General features: G+C 39.0%; 1 protein-coding gene across 5 annotated transcripts in view; it reads left to right on the forward strand.

Annotated features, from left to right (window-relative positions):
- The window catches only part of CUL2 (cullin 2), a 73554-nt gene that overhangs the window by 52917 nt on the left and 7081 nt on the right, over window positions 1-13556 (forward strand). For all 5 annotated transcript variants that reach the window (XM_018057047.1, XM_018057044.1, XM_018057046.1 and 2 more), the window contains 4 exons: window positions 829-981; window positions 1480-1557; window positions 5881-5947; window positions 12139-12341. In XM_018057047.1, the coding sequence (XP_017912536.1) occupies window positions 829-981; window positions 1480-1557; window positions 5881-5947; window positions 12139-12341 (501 nt within the window). The remainder of the gene's footprint in view (window positions 1-828; window positions 982-1479; window positions 1558-5880; window positions 5948-12138; window positions 12342-13556) is intronic.

Below are 13556 nucleotides of genomic sequence, written 5' to 3' on the forward strand. Positions count from 1 at the left end.
TGTATTAAAAGACAGAATCTCTATATGTTGATATAGAATCATATACAAGATAAGATTTGTATTACTTAGAAAGGAGCATACCTAAAATATTCCTCTAAGTACAAGTTTTGTGGAGGGCATTTGAATTTCAGTTCACTTTTACGTGATTTTAGCTTACACACTGATGAGATAAGCAGTTGCTGATTCATATGTATCCTGAGTTATTCAATAGTTGATAATTTTCCTGTATAGCAGACATTGAATATGCAGTCCTTTTCAAAGATACCAAAAATAACTTTTAATTTTTAAAGATAATGTTAACAAAGCTTTTTATATCCCAAGCTTAGAGATCCAGATTTTTTGACCTGATGATCACAGAGTTTGGAATAATTTCAAAGAAATAGATTTCTTCATTATTCACCTGATAGTATTAAAAATCTGCCTCAGTGTCCTCCTTATAACATTAACTACTGGCTCAAATACTCCCAGTTATCTTTCATGTGTATTCGATACTATCTGTAAACCTTATAAGGTATCTTACAGTAATGAAGCAGTTTTTAGTGTTGAAATGACATACAGATTTATAGAAAAGTTCTTGTTTTAAATGGAAATTTGTTACTTCATGAATACTTGTTTTCATTCACTTATTTAATCTGTGTTAAAAAAAAAAGAAGAAAGGAATTTTTGAAATATTTTGAGTAACTGCTTTGCGTGATGAGTAATACAGGCCTTCGGTGTGAGTGTACAGGCCGGATCTTTGACCAGGCACATAGCAGTAGCACAACATTCTTAATAATCAGTATGGTTTATTATTTCTGTTTTTAAATCTTTAAAACTTTCTTCTTACAGCAAGCCTGTGGTTATGAATTTACCAGCAAGCTACATCGGATGTATACAGATATGAGTGTCAGTGCAGATCTCAACAATAAGTTCAACAATTTTATCAAAAATCAGGACACAGTAATAGATTTGGGAATTAGTTTTCAAATATATGTTCTACAGGTATGTGTTTTATTGTGGGCATTTACTAATGATTTCTGATACAGAGGACTGATTAATAGATGGATGCCTGATTACCTTTCTTTCAGTCAGAGGGTAATAGCTTCTGAAGTTACATGTTACGTTGATTTGGAATGAACTGTGCCGACAGTCATGCTGATGGGTTTTATCAGCATTTGAAGGGAGGAGGAAAAAGTTGTTTTAGTTGCGTGTGGTGGTGGTGTTAGTTGGTAAGTTGTGACCAGCTCTTAAGATCCCATGGACCTTAGTCTGCCGATGTCCAAGGGATTTCCCAGGCAGGAATACTGGAGTGAATTGGCATGTCCTTCTCCCGGGGATATTTCCGACCCAGGGATCAAACCCAAGTCTCCTACATTGCAGGCAGAGTCTTTACTGCTGAGTCACCAGGCATTCCCATTGTAGTTGCTTGCATCATTTTATAAACATTCACTTTCAAGTGAGAAGTGTATCTGCTTAACAGTTTTACTCTTCTCCTTTTAGGCTGGTGCATGGCCTCTTACTCAGGCTCCTTCATCTACATTTGCAATTCCCCAGGAATTGGAAAAAAGTGTACAGATGGTAAGTGGACAGAAGATATATTGGAAGACCTAAGGAATTTTAATAATTGTCTTCATGTTATATCACTTTAAATATTTCTTCAAAGTCTTCTGGGCTCATATGATGTAAAAACACATTCACAAGTTATGATTATTCTGCCTTGTAGGAAGAATGTAAATGATGATAGTTTCTAAAACACTTAGTGGTGTCAGTTGTTTGTCAGAACGTGTCTCTTACTCTTAGTAAATCGATTATCTGTCGTAAGTAATTCTAAATTACAAAAATTTTGATATTAGAAGAAAGTTTTAGAATCCAGGACTTAAAGCAGTCATCTAATTTTTCACTTGAATGTGGAGCCATTTTTATAATTCATTTAGTCTTTAAAATAGTTATTTTTGTTTCTGGGCTATAATTTGGGTAAATATATAGAGAATGGGAAATATTCTAGAAAGAAAAATGGATTGAAGATGGAAAATACAAGTAAACATGGTCTTAAAATGTGACTGAATAGAAACCTTAGAATTCTAACCTAAAGCGTTTGCAGAGACTGTGGAGACTCCATTGTCAGCAGCTGTTGAGCTATAATTCATGTACCATATGGCTTAGTCATATAGTTGTGTAGTCATTCTATAAGGCTGCTGTAACAAAATACCACAGCCTAGGTGGCTTATAAACAACAGAGATTGATTTCTCATGGTTCTCAAGGCTGGAAGTTTGAGGCCGGGATGACAGCATGGTGGGGCAAAGGCCTTGAAGGTGACAGACTGTGACCTCACGTGGTGGCAGGAGCTGGGGAGCTCTGTGGGGTTTAATGCCTCAGATGAGGTGATCTAAGCACCTCCCAAAGGCCCCACCTTCTAAAACCATCCCACTGGGCATCAGGATTTCAACATGCAAATTTGGGGAGACACAAACATTCAGGCCACAGCACTACACAGTTCATGTAACATGTACATTTTCAGTGGTTTTCAGTATATTCACAGTACGTTCGTTAGCACCATTAACCTTAGATCATTTAAATTGTTTGAAGTGAAGTGAAGTGAAGTTGCTCAGTCGTGTCCAACTGTTTGCAACCCCGTGGACTGTAGCCCACCAGGCTCCTCTGTCCATGGGATTCTCCAGGCAAGAATACTGGAGTGGGTTGCCATTTCCTTCTCCAGGGGATCTTCCCGACCCAGGGATCGAACCCAGATCTCCCGCATTGCAGGCAGGCACTTTAACCTCTGAGCCACCAGGGAGCTTAATTGTTTAATTACCCTGAAAGAAACCCCCTACCCATTAGCAGTCACTCTTCACCTTCAGCAGCTCCCTACCCCTCCCCAGCCCTAGGCAGTCTGCTTTCTTTCTCTGTAGATTTAACCATTCTGGACATCTGTTGCAGTGCTACGCCATACGTGGTCTTTTGTGACTGCCTTCATTCACTTTGCAGAATGTCACGATTTATCCATGTTTTAGCCTGTGCCAAATAATGTTCCATTGTTTGGAGTCACCACATTTTATTTACTCATCCAACATCAGTTGATGGGCATTTGAGCTGTTTTGATCTTTTGGGTGTATAAGTCATGCTGTCTGTGGGGTTGCACAGAATCGGACACGACTGAAGTGACTTAGCAGCAGTAGCAGCAGTCATGCTACTCTGAACAGTCTTGAATGGATGGACATGTTTCCATTTCTCTTCCAACTGACCCTTTTTGATTCTCTAACTCACCAAACAAGGCTTCTTATTTCTTGATTGGATGGAAGTTTAGGTAGCATTTTTTTTTTCCAGCAAAATCTTCATTATCCTTTTCATTAACTTTTTATTTTATGTTGGAGTATAGCCTACTAACCAGAGCTTCCCTGGTAACTCAGCTCTTAAGGAATCCATCTGCAATGCAGGAGACCCTGGTTCAATTCGTAGGTTGGGAAGATCCACTGGAGAAGGGATTGGCTGCTCACTCCAGTATTCTTGGGCTTCCCTTGTGGCTCAGCTGGTAAAGAATCTGCCTGCAATGCAGGAGACCTGCATTCGATTCCAGGAGAAGAGAAAGGCTACCCACTCCAGTATTCTGGCCTGGTGAATCCATGGACTACATAGTCCTTGGGGTCCCAAAGAGTTGGACATGGCCGAGCGACTTTCAGTTTCACTGCCAACTAACAATATTGTGATAATTTCACCTTCATGGCCGATTAACAATCTTTTGATAATTTCAGGTAAACAGTGAAGGTGACTCAGTCATACGTATACTTGTATCGAAAAGGCTTTCATTATCTTTTAGTAGTCTTTTATTTGGGCAATAACGTGAGGTTGTGAACCTCAAGGTATGCATATGTTATTTAAAATGAAAATGGAGAGAGTTGCATGGAAACATGTACACTACTATATGTAAAACAGGTAGCCAGTGGGAATTTGCTCTATGACTTAGGGAGCTCAGACCAATGCCCTGGAGGAATGGGATGGGGTGAGAGGTGGGAGGGGACATATTTATACTTATAGCTGATTCATGTTGATGTATGGCAGAAACCAACACAGTGTTGTAAAGCAATTATCCTTCAGTTAAAAATAAATTGAAAATGATACTTCATTACACTGTTTCCTAGAGAAGTTCACAATGTGCCATTTGAATCTTTGAATTATGTATGTTTTTGTTTCTTTCAAAATAAGGATTATAAATCAAATAACATGTGAGCTTTGGAGTCATAAATCCTGGTTTTACATGTTAATTCTGTCATTTACTGTGCTCTGTGACTCAGGGCAAATAACTTTCTAATTTTCTGTTAACTGATGATGCTAGTACTCACAGTGCTGATATAAAGATAGAGTGAGATGTGTAAAGTAAGTACTCACTAAACGGTGGCTGATAGTAGCAACAGTAGTTGATGCTAATGCTGATAATAGTGGTAACAGCAGGCTAGCATAATGTAAACAGTCAGGTGTATTTTAAGATGCCGCGCATAAGGTAGACTTAGAAGGCTGACCCCTTGCCTTTAACAGTCTTAAAACCTATTTCTTCTTTAGAGCCTACCTTGCCAATTGAAATTAAAGGAGAAGTTGGGGGCAGAAACAGTAATAGTTTCCTTGTAACTTTGTCATTCTTTTCTTTCTCCTTGAAATAAGTATTTTCCAGTACTTTTTGGAGTACTGGAATAAACCCCTTAAACTTCATTTATTAACATATGACCACCCCCAGGTTCCAGTGTCCTTATTTACAAACAAAAAGTGGGTTTCTTTCTGACTGTAAAATCTTGCTTTCAAGAAGATTGTTTTCTCCATTTGAACTTTCTCTCAGTACCAGTAGAGGGAGTTTGTCCTTTTTTTTTTCCCTAGTACAATTTCAGTATCATTTTCTCACTGTAGATTATGTACTAGCTCTTTAAAAAGAACTCTCTACTTTTTGGACTGATGTCCCACATTCAGTCAGAGGGAGGAATTTTTTTAATGTCAAAGCTATGTTAGTAGAATGTTTAATTTTCCACAGTAGTATCAACAAAAGGATACAAAGTCAAGACTCTGATGCTTTGCTTGTATTAGTGTTTGACTGTATGTGGGAGTTAAATAACGGCTGTCACTTTTGAAATAACTGTTGGCACTGGTCAGCCTGTCCCTTCAGCAGGGTATATGTTATAGGAGACTAGAGATGAAGGTATAGTTTAATGATTTATATTTTCATATTAAAATGTGCACAGTAATGTTTTTTGCTTAGTGCTTTTATCAGCTTCCCTGGTAGCTCAGCTGGTAAAGAATTCACCTGCAGTGCAGGAGACCCCATTTCGATTCCTAGGTCAGGAAGATCTGCTGGAGAAGGGATAGGTTACCCACTCCAGTATTCTTGGGCTTCCCTTGGGGCTCAGTTGATAAAGAATCTGCCTTCAATGTGGGAGACCTGGGTTCAATCCCGGGGTTGGGAAGATCCCCTGGAAAAGGGAGCAGCTACCCACTTCAGTATTCTGGTCTGGAGAAGTTTGTGGATAGAGGGAAGAGCCAGCAGGCTACAGTCCATGGGGTCACAAGGAGTCTGACATGACTGAGCAACTTTCACTTGTATTTATAAAGTTCAAATTGATATCATTCAAAACAGTAATTTCTGACTTTATACGAAAAGTCAGATTTGCAGGACTGGTTTGGCAGTGAAACTACAGACTGAGTTGTAAGTGAAAAGGGCTGGTCTGATATTTGCATAATCTTTATTAGGAGCTTTAATGTGTTTTGCGTTTTCTCATCTACAAAATGAGTAAATATACTCTGTGGGCTCTAATGTCTTTTTCTAACATGAATTTTCTTTTTGCTTTTTTAGTGTAGTGATAGCCAAGGAAGTTAGGTTGTCATAGCTGAAAATAATTTGATTCCTTTTTTCTTTTTTACAGTTTGAATTGTTTTACAGCCAGCATTTCAGTGGAAGGAAACTTACATGGTTACACTATCTTTGTACAGGTAAAATGCATTTAATTATATCTAGTTTAATGAAATTTACCTGATAATGATTATGTTAAAATTTTGGACAGAGATTTATTAGAACCTAATTATAGTTGTTTTTTTTTCTTTTCTTTTCTAATTATAGTTTTTAACCTTTTCTTCTTCATCTACCTTTCTGGTTACCCTTAAAGCAACAATAAACAAGTTCACATGCAGCACTTTTAATAGTGTGCTGCTGATAAAGAATTTCTGAATTTTATAACGGTTTCCTACATTTCTGTGGAATTTTATTTAGAAACCCAGACTTAATGAGTCAGATACTCTTAAAAAACCTGTTCTTTCTAGATATGCCAGATATCCTCAGAAAGTTCATTAATTATTACAGCACCACAAGGAGACCTAACCATTTGAATTTGTTTGTGGTACTGTAGTGAACTGCTATAGAAAATGCTTTTTCCAAAATGTCCCAATTAACTTCCAGTACTTCCCAGTTTTAGAAAAGTTTAATCAAAATCTAATCATTTTCTTAGCTTCTTCCTAGAACAGTGGGGTCGACTTATTGGAAAGTAGGATTAATATTTTGGGTGGTGAGAGCTTATATGTAATTGCTCTGAGCTGCCTGAAGATGTGAGCCAAAGCAAACACTCAGAATTTTGTCTACTTTTGCTAAAGCTACGCTTTGAAAAGTGCATTGAGTCAACTTTCAGTTTGTATAAGAAGGAAAGGATATCCATGTATGTTAATGTCTCTTAGAAATGATATAGGAAAATCTGATTAGTTGCTATACCTTTGTCAGGAAATTGACTCGAGAAATTTCTGGTGGCTCAGTGGTAAAGAATCCACCTGCCAATGCAGGATATGCAGATTGATCCTGGGTTGGAAAGAGAAACATAAGTACCATTTATTTGATTACTTTATGTTTGAAATATGATGTCTCATTATGTTAGTAATTCATGTTAGTACATAATAATAAGTGTAATGCGGGAGACCCGGGTTCGATCCCTGGGTCGGGAAGATCCCCTTTAGAAGGAAATGGCAACCCACTCTAGTACTCTTGCCTGGAGAATCCCATGGATGGAGGAGCCTGGTGGGCTGCAGTCTATGGGGTCACAAAAAGTTGGAGACGACTGAGCAACCTCACTTTCACCTTTACTTTCAATACATATTTATACAAGTGTATCTTTAATGAACAAGCTGAGCATTTTAATTTTTCAGTTGTTGGTGAAATAAAGAGATGTTTGCTGATATTCTTAGTATGTGGTCACTTAGTAGTTGGCTTTTAGTTTCATACCTGTTGTGAGTTTTAGTAAATTGGTTTTAAGGAACAGTACATTGCTGGACCAGTGTTTTAATGTGCTTGAATTACAGTTACTTTTACTTTCCCCAAATATCTATCTTGGGGAGTTTAAACTCTCTTTGTAGTTACCTCAGCAGTAATCAGTCCATCTCTTCAAGTAGTTTTAATGAGGGACTTGACTTTTTGGCGTTTGGAAACCAGGTGTATTCAGATATTGGTGAGAATATCTCTTTGGGGGCCCTGATCACTCGTGGCTGGAGCATCCACTGGTGATCATGGCTTGAATCGGATATCTTACTCCTGGTTGCAGATCAATGACACTCTGTCATGCACTCAGCAGCTTAGCAGCTGACATTGTTCTGTAACGAAAACCTTTCTGCTAGAGACTAGGTTGCTGATAGGTAAGGAAGGAGAAAGGCAGATGAAAGTGTTTTGAGAGTTCTGCCTACTCTCTATTCTGGCAGCTGTTCATATCACTTGAATTATGGTTGGCTAATTTTTCAAGTATGTGTGTATCAGAATGTTTTATTCTAGTTTGGAGTCTCTTAGAGTTTGTCGGCCTGTTCTAAAGGTTAAATGACTTCTTTGTCATTCTCCTTTCCTGTTTACCCAGCAGTAATTAAGTGAATCATCCAGGTTTCGGGTTTTCTTCACTGCCCCACATGCTCCTCACCCTTTCCCCAGTCTTTTCAGCCCTGAGAGGAGTAATAAGAGAATGGTGCAGGAAAAAGTAAGAAGAGGTCCATGTACCATTGATACTAATAATGTATGGAAAACAGCAAGAAAACTAACAAGTTTTCATTTTTTCTCTAAGTTGCAGAGTGGATTTGATATCAATGAATAATACTTTGAGCCCTTAATTGCATTGTCTCCTGATGCTCTCTGGGTTCTTGTGGCAGAGACTCACTCTGTTTCCAGACCCTTGGCAGTACATTGCAGCATCTTTGAAAGCTGGGTGACGGTCCTAACTTAATCTTCTAGATGCTTGAGGCATTGTTTTATACTTTGTTCCTGGGATATGATCGAGCAGTCATTGCACAAATGGTCTAATGCCATTTATGTGGTTTATATTTTGGCCTCTCACCGCATTTCCTAAACTTCAATGTTGAGATTAAGCTCTTAAAATGCTCTTTATATTAATTGTTAGTAGTACAATCCTAATGGTAATATTCTTATACTTGAACTCTATGTGAATTGGATATTCCCATTAAGTATTAAAACCTCCTTTTGTGGAAATTCAGAGATTAGAATTTTTTTTTCTGTAGGTGTTCAAATAATTTTGAAAAACATTTCTGAGTGTTAGTGTTTTTTTTTTTTTTTTAAGTTGAGGCAAAGTGCAAGTTAGGAAAAGCGTATCTATCTAGTGATAGTAAGTTGGAGAATTGACTTATCGCCTTTAAATTCTCTAATTATATAATGAATGAAATATATATTATTAAATAATAAAAGAAGCACAAAATCTTGACCACAGTTGCTAATTATCACTAACAGAGCCTTTGGGGTAAGTTCATGTAAAATTCAACTTCCTTGAGTTAAAATGTAGAACCCGAAAACCAGATGTCATACTGATTTAGTTTACAAGTCAGTAAAAGAAAATAATGTAGGATGTGTATGTGCGTGTAAGAGAAAGAGAAATGCAATCACTAAACTACAACTTTGTGCTTTAGGAAGAGATTGACTTGTAGTAACTGTTTCTTATGTTACAAGTGCATGTCTGTTTGACAACAGTGTTGGCTACAAGCTCTTCAGTGAGCTCACCCACCACCCCCTGTGGCCCCAGATGGGTGGAACTGTGGTTGACCAAACCCTGATGTGTTTTTATAGCTCTCAGGGTAGTGTGGGGTCTAAACATTTTTATTCCATCAACTGTTTCCACAAACTTGTTCAGTTGTGTCTGACTCTTTGTCACCACATGGCCTGTGGTCCATGGAATTCTCCAGGCCAGAATACTGGAGTGGGTAGCCGTTCCCTTCTCCAGGGGATCTTCCCAACCCAGGGATCGAACCCAGGTCTCTCACATTGCAGGCGGATTCTTTACCAGCTGAGCCACAAGGGAAGCCATAACTAAAGAGCCTCTTGTTGAAAGTGAAAGAGTGCCGGGAGCCAGCACGAGGAGTCCCGCCTGTGGCAAAGGTCATGAGGTTAAGGGGACCGACAGGCAAAGGCGAGTCCGGCCTTAAGGGAGCCTCGCTGGATTTTCTCGAGCATCTACCACCAAAACCAGAGTCTGCCTGCCGTACAGCATTATGCTTTCACCAACTCCTGTGACTTTAACAGGGGGCTGTCCCCCCACCGCCTTTTTCTGGAAAAAGTTAATTTAGAGCTTTTAGATAATAGGACTCCTGGGCATAATAAGAGTGTTTCAATCCAAAACCCCCTCTGATGGCTTTCTAGCCTGCCTACAGGACTCTTACAGCTGCGCATGTGATTGTTTGACAGTGAGAGGCACCGGAAGCTCAAAACATCTAAGAATGTAGGGGCTTCCGAGGAGTCAAAATCATTAGAATAGGGCTGATTAAGGGTTTCATTTGTTGAGCCAGTACTTGCTGCCAAATTTTCATATCTTTTATTTGTTGATATAGTTGGTATATAGGAAAAAAAAAACAAGTAGCAACATAGATCTTTGAGTTAAGTACCTTCTTTGTTATAACCCACTGCACCATTGTTCTATAGGGATGTAACTTTAGTGCTTTGAGGGTGATGCAGATTAAAGAAAAACACTTCAGGGGAAATGAGATTAACATTCATTAAGAAAGAGAGCCATAAAGTGTTAACAGGCCTCTTGGCCAGAAGATAATGTAAATCACCTGAGACCTTTTGTATACAAAAAGATATACAGAAAGGGTCAGGACTGCTGCCCCCACATTACTCTGTATGTTCCATTATGTAAAACTTAGGGTATATAAACACCTTTTAAAAATAAAGTTATGGGGTTTTTGCACAAGCTTGGCCTCCCCCATGGAGAAGGCAATGGCACCCTACTCCAGCACTCTTGCCTGGAAAATCCCATAGATGGAGGAGCCTGGTGGGCCGCAGTCCATGGGGTCGCTAAGAGTCGGACACGACTGAGTGACTTCTTTCACTTTTCACTTTCATGCACTGGAGAAGGAAATGGCAACCCACTCCAGTGTTCTTGCGTGGAGAATCCCAGGGACGGGGGAGCCTTATGGGCTGCCGTCTATGGAGTCGCACAGAGTCGGGCATGACTGAAGCAACTTAGCAGCAGCAGCAGGCTTCCCCCGTGTCGACTCTCTCTCTCTCTCTTTCTCCCTCTCCCTCCCTCTCCTTTTCAGGCTGATCCCTTGGAACGGAGGGGGAGGCTCTCCGTGTCTACTTATTTGCCCAGGCTTCTAAGACCCACGCGAGAGGGAGCCCAAGGAAGGGCACCCTCTGCTATTCAAGAGGGCACCTGTGGCCTAACGTAGATGGTGCAAGTTTCTTGTCTTGAGACTTTATTAGCTTTCTGTGTAAACCAAGGAATATCAGCCTCCTTTCTCCACTAATTTTCTTACTACACTCCTTTCTCCACTAATTTTCTTAATACACTATTCTTTCCTAATCTCTCTTTATATTTCTAAATAAATAAGTTTTTCCTCGCCGACTCCGTCCCCGCTTCGAATTCCCTGGATCCACCAGGACTGGACCCTGACAAAAGAGAAGAGTGTAAAAGTTAGCTTAAAACTCAACATTCAGAAAACTAAGATCATGGCATCTGGTCCCATCACTTCATAGCAAATAGATGGGGAAACACTGGAAACAGTAAGAGACTTTATTTGGGAGGCTCCAAAATCACTGCAGATGGTGACTGCAGCCATGAAATTAAAAGATACTTGCTCCTTGGAAGAAAAGCTATGACCAACCTAGACAGCATATTAAAAAGCAGAGACATTACTTTGCCAACAAAGGTCTGTCTAGTCAAAGCTATGGTTTTTCCAGTAGTCATGGATGGATATGAGAGTCAGACTATAAAGAAAGCTGAGGGCTGAAGAATTGATGCCTTTGAACTGTGGTGTTGGAGAAGACTCTTGAGAGTCTCTTGGACTGCAGGGAGATCCAGCCAGTCTATCCTAAAGGAAATCTGCCAGTCCTAAATATTCATTGGAAGGACTGATGCTGAAGCTGAAACTCTAGTACTTTGGCCACCTGATGAAAAGAACTGATTCATTGGAAAAGATCCTGATGATGGGAAAGATTGAGGGCAGGAGGAGAAGGGGATGACAGGATGAGATGGTTAGATGGCATCACCGACTCAATGGACATGAGTTTGAGTAAGCCCTGGGAGTTGGTGATGGACAGAGTAGGCCTGGCGTGCTGCAGTCCATGGGGTCACAAAGAGTCAGACACAACTGAGCAACTGAACAGAACTGATTTCAACAAAATAATGAATCTGCCTGTTTGCCTCTCCTCACATTTGTGTTTGTTTCTAGAAGATTACTGTGGAGAAAAACTTATGAGACAAAATAACATTGTTATAGTTTAGCAGAAATTATGCTTTAGCCAGAGCTGCAATAACGGTATCCTCCTGTAGGCACGAACCTTCCCTGGGGTAGACCAGATAGACACACAGGAGGCAGTTGCTGGTAGCTGACTGTCTTCTCTTTTTGTCTGTTTCTCTTCCACCTCCACTTCTTACTGTTTTTTCTGCCCAGGTCTTAGCTTTCCTATTAACTATTTGATAGCTTAACTGTGATTATATTAGATACCCCAGACTAATAACCCTTCACTCAATTCTCCCTCCTCCCCCATCCCCTCAGCAAACAAATGCTGCATTGCTAGCAGGAATAACTTTTCAATAATTAAGTTCTTGGTTCACTCTTTCAAGAGAAAATATTGGAAATAATTATTTATCAGGTAATTTTGGAATGCTTCTTTGAGTGATCAGCTTATTGTCACGATTTTGTCTTAATTATAGGTGAAGTAAAAATGAACTATTTGGGCAAACCATACGTAGCTATGGTTACAACATACCAAATGGCAGTTCTTCTTGCCTTCAACAACAGTGAAACCGTCAGCTATAAAGAGCTTCAAGACAGCACTCAGATGAATGAAAAAGAACTGACAAAAACAATCAAATCATTACTCGATGTGAAAATGATTAACCATGATTCAGAAAAGGTATGGGGTAATACTTTAAGAAATTTAAGTATTATAAACATTAAAGCTTCATGGTACCTTTGCAGTTTTAAAAGTAAGGTTATATTCGTTAATGCCCTTTGTACTTTGCAGCGCTCTTTCAGTGTTGCAGAGAAGGCTCCATCAGTTGGTACTCATGTGCCCTTTGTAGGTCAGTTTTATTTGAAAATTATTTAAGAGGTAACATCAGAAGGATTCTGATTAATTGAGGTTTTAAAACTAGTCTGTCATAAATTTTTCTGGGCTCTTCTGTGTGTTTAGTTAATGTTTAATCACATGGTTCTATGATAGGAAATCACAGCTTATTGATGTCTATTCCATGCGAATTTACAACGTGTAACTCCCATCTTGGATGCTGTCACTCTCACATTTAATCTAGAGTCCTAAACTCTAGGATTCAGCTCAACCCCGTAAGTTTTAGTGTCTGTCACGGGACTAGCAAGCTGATAGTACATTCCTTTTTTCTTTATAACTTTTCCCCCCTAGTAACATGGTTTTGTTTTTATAGTATCTCATAGATATTTGAATAGTTAAAAAAGCAACAGATGTGGGTTCAATCTTCTGTTTCAGATTATTGTGCCTGTAAGAAAAACTTTTGCAAATGATGTTGTGTTTTTATTTTACTTCATGGCCTACACCAGTTCCTCTTGCTAAAGATGACTTTTGTGGCCTCTGAATGGCAGGCATGCTGTAATTCAAATCAAGCTTTTCTTAATTTTGAGAAATGATTAATTTTTCTGATTCTAGAAACTTAGCAGAATATTGAATTCTTAATATTAAAGTTTTAATTAATTATGAGTAAAAGCTTTTAAGCTTAAAGTTTAAGTTTAAATTTTTAAGCTTTATTAAAATGCTTAAAAAGGTAACTATTTTTCTAATTACATATTTTTGCTGCTCAGTAATGTATAGAATAAATACTGATATGTTGTGTGCACATTAAATGTGAAATACAAAGCTGTCATTTCTTTAATAGACTTTTTATGGTTATTACTGAGGAAGTGCCATCTGCCAAGTGCTGCATGGTCCTGCTGGTGGAGAAATTCCAGTGCATGACAAAAGTGGCTTTCTTAAGCTCAATAGAGCTTAAGAGCTAAGGATTGGCTTAACAACTTCCACTTGAGAAAAGACCACTGGCTTCTGGCAGAGTGGATAAAATGTGCATTAAGGGGTAATGTCAGAGTTGCACTAGGTGGTAGG

This window comes from Capra hircus, chromosome 13 (genome assembly GCF_001704415.2).
Source record: "Capra hircus breed San Clemente chromosome 13, ASM170441v1, whole genome shotgun sequence".
NCBI classification, from domain to species: domain Eukaryota; kingdom Metazoa; phylum Chordata; class Mammalia; order Artiodactyla; family Bovidae; genus Capra; species Capra hircus.